Below are 15,772 nucleotides of genomic sequence, written 5' to 3'. Positions count from 1 at the left end.
AACAAAATGTTTGCATTAAAGCTTGTAATTTGAGGAAAATTGATTTCGGCTTGGGAAACCCAGACACTCACAGAAGACATCTGAAGAATTCAAAAAAAAACTCTGGAGGTGGAAAAAGTGGGGCGTGCATTACTGACTGTTTCCCCCAAATAGTCAAACTAAACAGAAAACAGCCCGAGTTAACAAGTAGCCAAATGGGAAAAGTGCACCAAAACTTTTTTTTCTTACCATATTTTTGTATAGTAACATCTGACGTAGTTTATGATGTAGTTTTAGGTAGGTTAAGGAGTATTTTTTTTAAGCTAGAACAAGGAGGTTTAATGACATGTTTTATGTGTAAAGTTGAAATCAATTAACAGGAAGTGAACAGCACTGAGTGAGCGCTCAGATGTTTTGTATGTATTTCGTTTTTCTACGGTGTCATGGATAGAGTTTCTCAACACATACGTGGTCACTGCTTAAATATATACATACTAAAATAATTACACATTACATTAAAAGGGTGAACGACACGTTGCACTGATAGGAAACCCAATGACGATAACGTCAACATAATCCAAGCTTTTATTGTGAAGGCACATCACCGGAAATGGCATGAACATTTTAGCGAACTCGACACTTCTGTCCCGCTGTCTAAAATCGATAAGTGATTGGTTTTCTTGATGGTTAAGATTTTGTGGGTCTAGTAACGTGCTCACAGAAGGTAAGCACACAAGTACATGGGATATAAACTCAAATGTTTTCCATCAACTGTCGTCGTTTTTAACGGTGGCTTTGTTAACGTTAGACGTAGTTACAGTTTATGTCTTTGTCTAGGCTGCGAAACTAGGTGATGTTGAAGGCCATCCGTCAACCCGAGCTAACGTTATCTGTTCTGTTGCCTTTACCTGTGCATGTGACTAACACATACGTAGACAGCTGGTGTCCATTAAGCTAGCTTACAGCTGATGTGTGCGCAGTAGCCAGATGACATGAGCGGGAGCAGTTTACATTTTTAGGCAGTGAACTGAAGCCTCGCTCCAGACATGCCTGCATCATAGAAATGCCATTCCAGTTGATGCACCTTAAAACAAGCATCATGATAGCAGAGGGGGGGGGGATGAAAAACCATAGTGGAACTGGCAACAGCATTCATGTTGCAATTTCAAAGAAAAAAAAAAATCAGCATTGAACCAAACTTCTCTCAAATAAAAAAAATCCAATACGATACGATGTCCTTTATTGTCCTCATATGGAAATTTGTCTTTGACATCAGTGCTGTAGATGTTACCTGCTCTTTAAAAAAAATCACCACAATGACACAAGAGCGCACATAAATAAAAAAGAAAAGATACAATAACTAATACACCTTCATACAACACACAGCATACTCTTAAAGAGAAAGCACCATAACACTGTCCCAACCTTAACAGGCTATTTACTATTTACAATTCTAATAGAGATAGGCAAAAAGGAGTTTTTAAAACGATTAAATTTACACTTAGGGACCTTCTTCCAGATGGTAAAAGTTCATCCTCAGAGTAAAGGATGCGCAATGGATCTACAAGTATTCTCTGAGCCTGCCCAAGAGCAGACAGCTCATAAATGGCATGTAGGGAAGGGTAGCCAGTCTTTCCAATGACCTTTATGGTGGTCTGCACCAGGCTAGAGAGTTTGGTTTTGAGCTGAACACAGAGGTTACCATAACATGCTGTCATCCCGTACCTGATGATACTCTCCAATGAGGTTCAAAGTTGAGTCTGGGTGCTGTTGTCTGATGCATGACTTGTGGGTATCTGCTGTCCCCGAGGCCCCTACTTCAAACTGACATAATGTGACCACTATGTATAATGGATCAGAGGTGGGAATCACAGGATACCTCATGATTCCAGATACATTACCAAGGATAACCATAATACCACCGTATAGCGAATCTGATACAATGGATCAAGACAATCATATAATTAAACATCATGATGTGTAATTAAGTCAAGACTAAAAAGTGCCCCTGAAAGGTCGAGTCCAGGATTTATGTCATCAGCTCCACCACAAAGAGTCATGAAGTCACAGTTTGGTTTGACAAATTAGCAGGGAAATCTGTTAAGCCAGACATAATTTTTGATTAAAATGTTATCATTTCACGATAACGTATCACACAAGTCAGGATAACAATATATTGCTTGATCAATATTTTCTCCCATCCCTCGAGTGGAACTTTGAAACTATGGCACAGTACCCCTCACTTTCCCCCCTTTTTGAAAGAACAATATGTAGGAGAAAGGCTGCAAAACAGACAAGTTACAGGTAAAATACCAATATAGGAATCTGCTTGATTGATCAGTTTTGGTCCCTTAATCTGTTATCTTCTCCAACAAATGATGGCAATAGATTTATTTTATTTTATAATCTGGACACTTTGTGGGAAATCTTTAAGGAATAGGTAGCTTACTACTTTTCAAATAGGAGCTGCTTAATTATTTAGCATGCATGAGAATCCTATCCACTGGTTCTTAAGACCTCAGCCAGCCACCTAAGTGAAACTATTGTCACTCTGTTGTTTGTACACTGATATGAAATTGAGTATGTAATTCTCTTAGCTCCGATTGTAGGACTTTTTCATGTGTTAATACTTTACCTTCTGTCTCTCAGGGCTTCAACATGGCATTGAAAAGGAGGAGGGCGACATCCCCCTCTAGCAGTGTGAGTGGAGGAGATTTTGAGGATAGCCAGACTTCATCGTTAGTCTCTTCAATTGGGAGAAAGAGGAGAAGGACCTCAAACATTCCAACTGTGGATCCTGTAATTTTACAAATTTCAGTTATTGTTATTCTTTTAAGATACTGGCAGAATTATTCTCCTTGTGCAGATTAAGTAGTGGACAAGGGAAAGGATGTGGATTTTTTTGTAACGGTTTAATCCTTGCCTTGCAGATTGCTGTATGTCATGAACTGTACAACACAATCAGAGATTACAAGGATGACCAGGGCAGGATGCTGTGTGAGCTCTTCATCAGGGCCCCCAAACGAAGGTGAGGAAAGGGAGGAGCGGTCTTTATATGAATGCATATAACTACAAATTCCCTTGAACACCAAGTCATTTAACTACAAACAGAAGACACAGAAACATCTCTGCTCCTCTTTTAGGAATCAACCAGACTATTACCACGTGGTGTCTCAGCCAATCGACATGATGAAGATCCAGCAGAAGTTAAAGATGGAGGAGTATGATGATGTTGAACAGCTCACCAGTGACTTTCAATTGTTATTCAACAATGCAAAAACGTACTACAAGGTAAAATGGTGTACTATCTGGTAACACGTTTATTCAATGGCAGAAAATGAAATGATGTCAATGCACCTACATAAACCCCCATTGCTTGTGTTTGTCTAGTTTGATAGTCCTGAGTACAGGGCAGCCTGTAAACTGTGGGACCTTTATCTGCGGACCAAGAATGAATTTGTTCAGCGAGGGGAATATGAAGAGGATGATGAAGATGGCTATGACGCACAAGACAACCCTGGAGGATCGACTGAGGATGAGGTAAAACATCCAGTGGTTACTGGTCAGCTGAAGAATCTTTCGTACTAAGAGCCAAATCTCATTGTCTTATTTGATATTGCCACTATGATGGTATTTTCAAATTGTATACCTACAAGATTATCATAAAAATAACTTTGAGTATGTCTCTGCCGTATTTTGCAAAGTAGAGGATGAAAAGTTAACTTTTTGAAATGATGAGCCTTTTTAACTTGAAATGATGAGCTTTTTAGAGACAATGCTCACTTGATAATTATATTACGCAACGACCTACGTACCAGTTGTACTTTGTTTAATTAAAGGGTACAACATACAGCTCAGAGGCCTCAAGTTTCAAAGAACTGTTGATTGCATCAGGGTAACTCTTACAAAGAAAGCCACACTAATGCAGATGGATCCCTCAAATATAATTCAGGCCATTGACAAATGTACATTTTGATACTGTTTGGACACAATTTAGATAACTTTGAATATAGAGAACAGTAAAAGTCATCCTTGTGGATTTGTCATGATAAAATCGTCTTCAGAATATTCACAGTATTTCCTCAGCTTAACGGTGTGACCAATTGTGTGTCACAGAGTGCACCCACCTGCCTTAAAGAGGTCCTTGAGCAGCTTCTCGATGCCGTGGTGTCTTACATCGAACCCACTGGCCGTCTGGTCAGCGAGCTCTTCCAGAAGCTTCCCTCTAAAATGGTACAAGCACCTTTAGTATGATTTATAGGGAAATTCTTTTAAAATAAGTGTCCTGCCTTTAATGTGTAGTTTTCCCCTCTTCTTCTAGCAATACCCAGACTATTATGCCATCATTAAGGAACCAATAGATCTCAAAATCATTGCCCAGAAAATCCAGGTACACTGTTACATCTCTTATGTTGGATATACATTCCGATTTGAAATAAATGTTGTATATTAAATGTCCAATTCATGCACTCTCATTCAGTTGGGGCATTATAGGAGTATTGGTGCCATGGCAAAAGATATTGATTTGCTGGTAAAGAATGCTAAAACTTACAATGAGCCAGGATCACAAGTGTTTAAGGTAAGTGTGTTATTTGTAATATGATTTAAGCTTGATGTCATAAACAGATACATTTGCAGTTGACCTACTTTTATGTTCCAGGATGCGAACACCATCAAAAAGATTTTTGCACAAAAGAAGTCAGAGATGGAACACGGAGAACCAATCAAGTCCAGCATGCGTATCAGGTAAAAAAAGAAGACACTGCTGGGATAAATAAAGCACTGTTACCTATTGATTTTAACTGTAGTCCTCTTTTTCTGTTGGGCTCTGTCAGGAATAGAAGGTCTGCCCAGGGAGACCGCCTCTCAGCTATCACCATGGCTCTTCAGTATGAAAGTGATGAGGAAGGCATTCTTTGTGGTAAGTCTTTTCTGAATGTCATCAATGAAGATTGTGCATTGATAAAGATGCTGCAAACAATAAGCAGCTGTATTTGATATTTGTGCCATTATTTAGTCCTTCCTCTTGTTTTACCAAGGTTCAGTGCACTATGACGAGGGGGAATCTGAGGCGGAGAGTCTGACCTCTAACATGGAAATGAGTAACCCCATCTTTCAGCTGTACGAGGCAGTGCGAGGTGCCAGGAACAGCCATGGCCAGCTGATCTCTGAGCCTTTCCTGCAGCTGCCCTCCAGAAAGGACTACCCCGACTACTACAACCAGATCAGTCAACCCATTTGCCTCCACCAGATCAAGTATGACAGAGCTAAATATTCATCTACTTGTATGTGTGTGTTTTCATATTTCTTTGTCTACAAGTTAAAATCATTTCTAGATACATGCTTTTCAGTGTAGAAGTCTTTCTTTTGAGGGGCTACCAGTTGAACCTATAAGTTCAATCTCATACCTTAGGGCCCAAACACTTCCTGGTACACAAAGTTGTTCGTTGTAATGAAATATAAATACATTTGATAGAATCATGAAGTTTTCTAAGAATTTCCCATTATAGTTAGGACTAAATCCTGGTGGAAATATAAGTTATTCCAAAACAACTCGGCTCTTAAGAGAGCTCCTGAGGGGGAAAACTGTTAGAAGTTGTGAGGAGGACTTTTAAGAGGCTTAAGAGTCTCTCAAGCAGAGGAGGGAATGTTGGAAAGATGTTGAGATAGCAGAAATGTTCTCCCAGCACAGAATGACAGTGAGTAAATTAAACACTATAGATTAGATTTGATTGTGTAGGGATCATTTTTGTACTCAGTCAGAGTTTTTATTTAATGTTATATAGTAATGTTTTACATTTGATTCTCTTTAAGGGAGTATTCAATTGGGAATTCATAACAGTTTAATATTTCTTTATCAGTCAAATGAAAAAAGACACTTCTCATTGTCATTATGTGACATTTGTCATAGTTTCCATGTGATTTCTGGACCTGGTTTTCTATAAAAGAAATTTGCTTCACATAAATAAATTAAACTGATACATTTATGGCACAGTCTTTTTTTATTGCTATTGAAAATTTAGCCATAGAAACATCAATTTATTGACATTAACACAACTTGAACAGAAACCCTTTCAGCTTCTGCTTTAGCTTCTCTTAATTGTTCATATTTTCATCACTGCTTTCTTTTATTTTTTTTTCACCAACATTTTCTCTTTTTTTATTTTCTACCCCTGTGGCATCACCACACTCACTGTACAGTACAGTATTTCTGTGCCCTCCTTCCCAAATGTGAGAGCCCCTGATTCCCCACAGGAACAAGATGAAGAACAATGAATATGAGAGTGTTGAGCATGTTGACTCTGATCTGACGCTGATGTTTGAGAACGCCAAACGCTACAATGTTCCTCATTCCTCCATCTACAAGCGAGCACTTAAACTCCAGCAGATTCAGCAGGTCAGTTTCCCTGTAATCTTGTTTCAGTTTTGTGTATCCTAAGACACGTTTGAACCGTCATGTGTTACTTCTTATTTGTCTAGATGAAGAGGAAGGAGCTCTTACAGAGAGATGATGATGATGGAGACAGCATGCTCTCCTCTGCCACGTCTGACACCAGCAGCACAAAAAGAAAAAGGTTTGCACTTACACATTTGACTCGCTCAATAACATGCAGCAGCTTGTTTTTGGGTAAAGACTGATGGTTGTATTATATTTTGTTTCCAGCCACAAGAAGAACACAAAGAAGAACCGAATGAAAACTCTCCTAGCTTGTGTGACTGAGTCGCGTGAAGCTGGCACAGGTCGCAGACTGTGTGACCTCTTCATGGTGAAACCCTCAAAGAAAGACTATCCCGACTACTACAAGGTCATCCTGGAACCCATGGACCTCAGGAATATAGAGCACAACATCCGCTCGGACAAATACATGACTGAAGACGCGATGGTGGAGGACATGAAGCTGATGTTCCGCAATGCTCGACACTACAACGAAGAAGGTTCACAGGTATGATCTGTTTGGTATTTGTGTCTACCTTCAGGCTTTTTCAGTCTTCTAATTTCTTGTATATAGAGTTTCTAAGATGTGCCAAAGTCTGAAAAACTCTTGGTTTATTAATGAACCAACACATTTAAGTCTATAGAGACTTAAACTGTAAAGAGAAACTTAATTACTAGGGCTGATTCATATAAGCTTCTCTGTTGTGTTCAGGTTTACAACGATGCTGATGTCCTGGAGAAGATTATGAAAGACAGACGCAGAGATCTTGGGCCTGCGACGGATGATGATGACATAATGTCACCAAAGTTGAAAATAAGTAAATCAGCCTTTTTTTCTCTCACCTGGATTAATCAAATCCAAGCAGACATCCCAGTTTGCTACCTTTGATTTTTCAAAGATCAGTGGCAATAGACAAACAACATGACAGCTCACTCTAAAGTGAAATCAAAACATATGGAGCTCCCCCTGGTGACCGGCTGTAGTAAAGGTCATAAAGCCAGCCTCCATGTTTGCAAGTTCCCTTTCCAAACAGATATAGTTTTAATTAGGCGATTGACACTATAAAAGTATATATAGATTATCACGCCATGATTGACAGCTCTTTTGACAAAGATGGCCCCTGAAGATTAGCAGAGAAGAAAAAGAAGGGCGCAAAGAAATGTAACAAACACTAAAACAAGAGTCATTGAACTTTCTATAACTTTGAGTGTCTGCTTCAAGTTAACATAAGAATCTGTTCTTCTGTGAACTGTACCTGTGCCTGAGCGATCTTTACCATTTGATCAGTAATTTAAGTGTGTGTTCACCATCTGTCCCTATTTTGGCTGTAAATGAGGCCACTAAGGAGCCACTAGTGCAATATGTCATTAGTCTATATGTCAAGTTTTGGTATTACTTTTGTACAATGGGATGGTTAAGACGTGTCATCCATCTTTATATACAGTCAATGTTAGTTACATTAACATGATTTATCTGATTGCAGGAAAGAACAGTATCCCACTGAAGAAGTCAAAGTACCTAACACCTCTACAGCAGAAGTTGAATGAGCTCTACGAGGCTGTCAAGAACTACACAGACAAGCGAGGCCGGCGCCTCAGCACCATCTTCCTTCGGCTGCCGTCTCGTTCTGAGCTGCCTGATTACTACATTGCCATCAAGAAACCTGTGGACATGGAGAAGATAAAAAGCCACATGATGTCTAACAAATACCAGGATGTTGACGCTCTGGTGGAGGACTTTGTGCTCATGTTCAATAACGCCTGCACCTACAATGAGCCAGAGTCTCTGATATACCGTGACGCTCTCGTGTTGCATAGGGTGCTGTTGGAGACTAGGCGGGACCTGGAGGGAGGAGATGACACCCATGTGCCTGATGTGCCGCGTCTCATCCAGGAACTCATCCGAAGCCTCTTTGTGTCTGTGCTAGGCCACCAGGATGATGAGGGACGATGCTACAGCGATTCACTAGCAGAAATTCCCGCCTTAGATCCAGCAAATCCTGAGAAGCCAGGACTCAATTTTGAGATTATCAGGACTAATGTAGATCGGGGCCGTTATAAGAGGCTGGACGTGTTTCAGGACCACATGTTTGAAGTGCTGGAAAAGGCCAGGCGATTAAACAGGTGAGGTACTGTTGACTGTCCTGTACCAAAATCAAATCATTCATACATCCATTTCTCTGTGCACTGATGTCACACTCCTATTCAAGTGAAAGAAAACGTAAGTTACCGTAGTCCATATCTTTATTACAGGACAGATTCAGAGATCTTTGAAGATGCAGTGGAGCTGCAGCAGTTTTTCATCCGCATCAGAGATGAGCTGTGTAAAAATGGAGAGATCCTGATGTCTCCTGCTCTCAGCTACACGTCCAAACATCTGCACAGTGATGTGGAAAAGGAAAAAAAGGAGAAGCTTCCCAAGGAGTTTGAGGAAGACAAAATCAAGAGGGAGGAGGAAAAAAGGGGTACTACGTTGAATCTTTATTAAAGATCAGAACATGTTCCCTCATCTATTTTCCCTTGTCTAAGTGTATTATTATGAATCCCTAGAAGCTGAAAAGAGAGAGGACTCTGCTGGAGGCTCGTGGCAGTCCACCCTGCAGCGCACATACAGTCAGGACTGCAGTTTCAAAGACAGCATGTACCACGTGGGGGACTATGTGTATGTGGAGCCTGCAGAGCCCAACCTGCAGCCACATATCATCTACATTGAACGGCTTTGGCAGGACGACACAGGTCAGTTTTACTAGTCATAAAAGGCATTATGATGTTTATTGCTAGAAGAACATTTTCCATTTCAGCAAAAATTAGGACACATCCTCCAATCCTTAAATTGCATTCAGTTGCGTAGCAGCAGTGTTTTTTCTCTGTAGACTGCTAATTTTTCAAGATACACCTGAACGCAAAGAACGGTTGTTATTCATTTTTTGGTATCTTCCTCTATAAATGACAGGTGAGAAGTGGCTGTACGGCTGCTGGTTTTACAGACCAAATGAAACATTCCATCTCGCCACAAGGAAGTTCTTGGAAAAAGAAGTTTTTAAGAGCGATTATTACAACAAAGCTCCTGTCAGCAAGATTCTCGGCAAATGTGTGGTCATGTTTGTGAAGGTAATTCCTTCCTCTTTTTTTCCCTGTAATGTTAAATAGTCTTTTTAGAATTTGATGTTTATATTTCTTCTGAGTGTTGACCGAGTGGTAATGGTGTGTGGAATTCAAGGAGTACTTCAAACTTAACCCAGAGGGCTTCAGAGCTGACGACGTCTATGTCTGTGAGTCACGCTACTCTGCCAAATCCAAGTCCTTCAAGAAGATCAAAATGTGGACCATGCCTCTGAGCTCGGTCCGCTTTGTTCCCAGAGAGGTTCCTCTGCCTGTTGTCCGTGTGGCGTCCATGTTTGCCCCTAAACAGGAGGAAAAACCACAGGAGATGACTGATGAAAGCAAAATGACAGATGTTGTTGTAGACAAGGTGAGTGCGTTGTGTTTTTTCTTGAACAATGACTAGAGTACAGATAAAATAACAAAGACTATTTTCAGGACAACAATCTGTGTCTGCAGGAGAGGGAGGATGTTCCAATGGATATGACCAATGGGGAGCCAGGATGTCAGTATTATGAGCAGCTCTGCTACAACAACATGTGGCTGAAAGCAGGAGACTGTGTTTACATTGGTTCACATGGACTAGTGCGCCACAGAGTGGGCAGGTAGAGGAAATACAACTATACCCTACAGTACATGCCTTCAATATTCTATACTTAAATATATGATAATGACCTTTATGGACAAAAGCATTTTGTTTCACTTTGAAAATGTTGACATTTTATTATATAATGGAATTAGTTTTACATTTTTATATAAGAATTGTCTTGACAGGAGCCCTGTAGTGTGCTATTGATGGAACACAGGAAGCTTAACCCAACAGCTTCATAGTTTTCCTAAATACACAAACTGTCTTTGATTTATAATGTAGCTTATTTTTCCATCATATAAAACAGGATTGAGAAAATGTGGATGCGAGATGGAGCGGGCTACTTCTTCGGTCCAATCTTCATCCATCCTGAGGAAACCGAGCACGAGCCCACCAAGATGTTCTACAAGAAGGAAGTGTTCTTGAGCAACCTTGAGGAGACCTGTCCTATGACCTGCATCATAGGTGCCTTCCTTACCAGTTGAACTAAATGCCAACAGCAAACAGATCATCAAATGCATGCACTGAATCAATTTTTCTGTCCCACAGGAAAGTGTGTGGTGTCATCATTCAAGGACTACCTGTCCTGTCGGCCAACTGAAGTTCCTGAAGAGGCTGTTCTGCTCTGTGAGAGCCGCTACATTGAGAGTGAGAAGCAAATGAAGAAGTTCAAAGGTCTGAAGCGCTTTTCTCTCTCTGGAAAAGTGGTGGAGGATGAAATCTACTATTTTAGGTGAAAATACTTTTCAGTACCTATTCAAACTTAGAATATATCCTACAATTTAAATACATGGACCCATAATGCAGTCCAAAAATATCCACTATAAACCTTGTTGTGTTCCTTTATTGTCAACTATGCCTGTTTTCAACTTAAAAGAATAACCAACTGAAAGTATAGCAGCCACTTCTTACCAAATAAGGAGTTTCTTCACAAAGGTGAATACTACAGTACCTGTGTGTAAATGTGTTGTGCAGGAAGCTCATTGTGCCCCAGAAGGAGCCATCCCCTCTTCTTGATAAGAAAATCGAAGAACTTGAGGCTAAATTTGCTGATATGACGGATGAGGAGTTGGAGGATCTTGGCGATGATGATGGCGAGCTTGGGGACCAGTCTCATCCTCAGATGCAATCATCCATGTCCAGTGATATGGACATCATGCCATACACTCCTCCACAGGTCAGGGTGGAAGTAAAATACATACTCTGTCATTCTTTTCTGTCAACTGGCGATTATGTTGCTTGTGGGATTCCTGTAAATGTTCCTCTTGTGCTTGGTTGCAGTCAACACCCAAATCCATGAAGGGACTATCAAAGAAGGAGGGCTCCAAGCGTAAAATCAACATGAGTGGCTACATCCTGTTCAGCAGTGAGATGCGGGCGGTCATTAAAGCCCAGCACCCAGACTTCTCCTTCGGGGAGCTGAGTCGTCTTGTTGGGACAGAGTGGCGAAACCTGGAGGGGTCCAAGAAAGCTGAATACGAAGGCAAGCAATTCATTTTTTATTATCATTCGAGTCTTTTTTTTACAGATGTTAATGTTAATGTAAGAATTATAAACCATGCACAGTCAACACCCAACGCCTGTCTTATTGTTCTCCAGAGCGAGCAGCCAAAGTGGCCGAGCAGCAGGAGCGAGACAGGGCTCATCATCAGACGTCCCCAAGAGCAGGTACCCCAGTAGGGGCTCTGATGGGGGTGGTGCCTCCCCCAACCCCCATGGGGATGCTAAATCCCAGCATGACGCCTGTGTCAGGTAACCCCTCAGAGATGCAGATGGATCCCCAGTGTACACTAGAAGGCTGGAATAAGAAGCTGAACTGCTAGATATGTTTACACTCTCTTAGTCTTCTAATCACTCCTGTGTTTGTGCCTCTAACATCATTTATTAAGCCGACCTCTTGACTGCTGTACAGCGCTCTGTTCTGTATCTGAATGCAGAAAATGAAGTTGTACACCAATTAAGAATAAGGACTTAAAAATGAATTAGTGCTTGACAGTAGTGCATGTGCATCAAGTTGTTTTTATTATGCTTTTCTCATTTTTTTTATTATTTTCATTCATATCCCTCATCATGATCTGTTGATTGAATGAAGTCATTTATATCAGACCTATTTAAATTATTTTCTAGAATGGCCAAATTTTGCAAGAAGTGAAGAGCCAAGGTGCTGTACATTAGCATTGTCTATATCAAACCTGTAAAACCAGGAATATAAGTAATCGTCAATTTATCACTTTGTTGTTTTAATAATCACAATGTTGCATTTTCATCTCTTTTTATACAGTTTGACTCTCCTAAATAGTCTCTTCTTAAGTAGCATGGTTAGGATTTAGATATACATTTTAGAAACTTCATTTATATTTTATTTTGTATTTATGAAAGATAACTGGGCTGAGCTGAGATCATTGAAGAATTGGTCTCAGCCTAGAGGCCATACATGGGTCTGATAGATATGACCATGCTTTGTAGTGAAGTAGTGGATGCATGACTGATGCATGTTGCTGTCTTGTGTTACTACCTCTCGTTCTTAACAAGGTATGATGGGGAGACATAGGTTAGCTATGATGCACCTCTCGCGGGGCCACACTGACAGCATGGTTAGTATGACTGGCATCCCACCACATCACATGGGGGTGCCTGTCTTTCCCCAACATCTCCTGCCTGTATTGCCTGGGTTTCCTGGAATGCCATACTTTGGTAAGAGTGCCATCATAGCCACCCCGCCTGCCACGCAGTTGCTTCCTGTCTACTAGTCTGACTTGCTGGAGGGGCTACCTGTACCAATAGGCTGAGGTCTTTTGAGTTGATGACTTATCAGTTGAGTGCATAAAGCCTAAACTTTGGCTTTGTTTTGCTCTGCTCATTACCAGTAAGCCTACTGATAATGTGTCATTCAGACAAAGCAGTGCTTTCAATGAGCAAGTAAATTAAACATTAGTAGTTAAATAAATGTTTGTATAATTGGCATTCCTAAATGTTGGAAATGATTGAAACGAAACTTTTGAATTTTGCTTTTGGACTTTATGTAGCTGCTTCTATGTAAATCAATGTCAAGTGGCTGTTGCATTTTTTGACTGTCTTCATAATGGTTATATTGCCACAGGGGTCGGTGGCATGGCAGGTGGATCAGGAAACATGCATGGATCCCAGGTAAGCTATAGAGTTCTATGAGAAAGTTATCCTTGCAAAACATTTGTAAGACCAGAGTCTATATATATTTAACTGCATTGCTAATAACATAACAAAATTGTTCACATTTATATATTCTGAAATGAATTCAGAAAACATTTAAGCACATTTAAGATCCTTGCTTGTGTGGTTTTAGTTCTTGTATGTACGCCGCTTTGGATAAAAGTTTCTGCTAAATGACATTGTAACATTGTAACTTTCTTACTTACTTGCCAAGTTTATCAAATTATAAAAAATACAGCTTATTTAATTGCTCAATTTTATTAATGTTTAAAAAAATAAACAACTCAAAAAACAGCATTTTAACATGTCAGAAGTTCATGGGGCCCTGTAAGGTACATCAACCAAGAATACACCTCCCTTGCCCCTCGCATTAAATCTGCTATTGCTTTGATGACAAAATTACTCCTTACAGCTATGATTAGCAAACATGCACATCCACAATGTAACACTTGTGACATTTAGGAGATGATTAAAAATGTTTAAATCAATATAATGAGGAAGATTAACTGCTGTGAAAAAATAATAGTTATTTAATATTTCTATTAGATGGGTTGCTCAGGGCAGCAGGCTCCACCACCCTACCCTGGACAAGGCCACGTTGGGCAACCGGCTCTCCAGCAGCCCTCCACTCCAGTGTTCGTATCCCCACCAGCCAAGACTCAGCGGCTGCTCCACTCTGAGGCTTACCTCAGATACATCGAGGGACTCACTGCAGAGTCCTCCACCATCAGCAAGTGGGACCACGCTCTCTCAGGTTAATATTGATTATTTTCAGTGATTAAACAAAAAAAGCCAATCACACTTGTGTATATAACTTGACAGGGATTTTTTTCTTGGTCCTTTTTCTTTTTTTAGATGTTACTGATAATCCTCTTGTAGTCTAAGACATGCATTTAAATATGTTTTACATTCTGAATTAGGGATGTACATTTTAAGTATTTTCCGTGATCGATCTTTGGAAATGTTAACGATCAACTATCGATTAATTGATTAAAAAAAAACAACATTATTATTCTTACGTCAAAAAAAAGGCCAAATACGTTGTCTTCCCCCTAAATTATATTTTCTACAGCAACAAAATGCATATAACTGACGGGATTGAATACGGGTACATGTTTGACACGCAGAATATCAACGATCAGGCTCATTAAAATATTCTACGCGGACATAGTCTTATAAAGTGAAGGCTGAGACTAATAACAGAAAATTACTTCAGACTCCCAGTGTCCAGTCTTCTGTCTACTCGTTCTCATTGAGAAAAATAATCATGTTTATTCAATCAGGTGTCAGCCAGGAGCGCAACCGGGTCATAATCAGTCCAGCTGCAGAAAAGCTCAGACGGATCTGATGTTGCTGGTCTGCAAACATAGCGTACCTGAATTTCCCACCTGTCTGTTGCCTTTGTATCCAAAGGTGGGAAATGTCCTGTTTAAAGTTGTCAACCTTTGTGTCCGTGTTGTTGTTGGCAGCAGTTGCGTATTGATCCTCTTTTAAAAAAGCGCACGGGGAGACCTGACGCGCAGCCGCAGCCGCCAGCAGAGCATCTCCGCTGTGCACAACACCTTTAACAACTGAATCACATCGAAACATGCTTTAAACTTAAAACACCTCCCTGACAGCTGAGTGTAATATGAGACCACATGATGTTTGTTCAACGTGACGGAAAATTGATAACAAAAATGCTTGTTTCGAGTAATCTCTTAACAATCAATTAATCGATAATCGATTAATTGTGGTCATCCCTATTCTGAATACAACAATTAAATGAATAATGATGTCACATTCAGCAATTCTATAATAGGCTTTTAACAGATTCATTGTAATTATGAAAATGTTCAGACTTCTATTTATGATGCTTTATTTGTGCCCTTTTAGTTAAGAGACAAGATGTGCGTCTGACTAAAGAGCAAGAGAGCAGACTACCATCCCATTGGCTGAAGAGTAAAGGGGCCCACAAGACCATGGCAGATGCACTTTGGCGACTCCGTGACCTGATGCTACGAGATACCTTAAATATCCGTCAGACATACAATCTGTAACATGCTCGTATTCTGAGCCTCTTATCCCCATGTACCTGTGAGACAGGAAAAGGATTAAGCTCACTAAAAGTGTTTACTTTGTGTTGTCATTTGAAGACGTGTTTGTAGTCATTTCAGCTGCTTTTTGTTTAACACTTAGATAAACTGTTACAAGTGCACTATTGTAAAAGACTGTCATTCTGTGATGATTGCCTTCATGCTTTCATGATTAAAATATGAAGACATCAGTTTGGCTGTGTATGCTGAGGTTTGGGACTACTTGAACTTTAATACAATAGATGCATGTAGTGTACTTGAATTCAATAGTTGTCACTGGTTATGAATTCACATCTCTAAGCTTTAAATTCAGCAATCCTAATAAATCACAAGATAAGATAATCCTTTATTCGTCCCACAATGGGGAAATGTAAGTGTTACAGCAGCAAAGTAAACAGTGCA

The 15,772-nt window shown here is 40.1% G+C and overlaps 1 protein-coding gene across 10 annotated transcripts; it reads left to right on the top strand.

The window, feature by feature from the left end:
• The first annotated feature begins 475 nt into the window (after positions 1-475).
• pbrm1 (polybromo 1) lies at positions 476-15,561 on the top strand. Of its 10 annotated transcripts, none has more exons than XM_034697630.1 (30): positions 476-703; positions 2,629-2,778; positions 2,910-3,007; positions 3,123-3,270; positions 3,370-3,519; positions 4,096-4,212; positions 4,301-4,369; positions 4,460-4,558; positions 4,640-4,725; positions 4,815-4,900; positions 5,019-5,235; positions 6,235-6,376; positions 6,460-6,554; positions 6,644-6,923; positions 7,128-7,233; positions 7,900-8,539; positions 8,669-8,880; positions 8,966-9,151; positions 9,369-9,526; positions 9,636-9,887; positions 9,977-10,122; positions 10,414-10,571; positions 10,656-10,839; positions 11,082-11,283; positions 11,388-11,589; positions 11,706-11,858; positions 12,639-12,800; positions 13,207-13,253; positions 13,842-14,049; positions 15,171-15,561. In XM_034697630.1, the coding sequence occupies exons 2-30, from the start codon at positions 2,638-2,640 to the stop codon at positions 15,332-15,334; spliced, it is 4,908 nt and encodes a 1,635-aa protein (XP_034553521.1). In that variant the 5' UTR covers positions 476-703; positions 2,629-2,637; the 3' UTR covers positions 15,335-15,561. The 10 variants fall into 10 exon arrangements, with proteins under 10 accessions (XP_034553521.1, XP_034553513.1, XP_034553529.1 ...); XM_034697622.1 differs by having other exon boundaries at positions 574-703; positions 4,821-4,900; positions 9,956-10,122; XM_034697638.1 differs by having other exon boundaries at positions 575-703; positions 2,629-2,679; positions 9,956-10,122.
• The last annotated feature ends 211 nt before the right edge of the window (positions 15,562-15,772 follow it).

The sequence above is a fragment of the Notolabrus celidotus genome, chromosome 1 (assembly GCF_009762535.1).
Source record: "Notolabrus celidotus isolate fNotCel1 chromosome 1, fNotCel1.pri, whole genome shotgun sequence".
In the NCBI taxonomy this organism is placed as follows: Eukaryota; Metazoa; Chordata; class Actinopteri; order Labriformes; family Labridae; genus Notolabrus; species Notolabrus celidotus.
The sequence above is the reverse complement of the archived record's forward strand: the minus strand, read 5'-3'. Positions and strand labels throughout refer to the sequence as shown.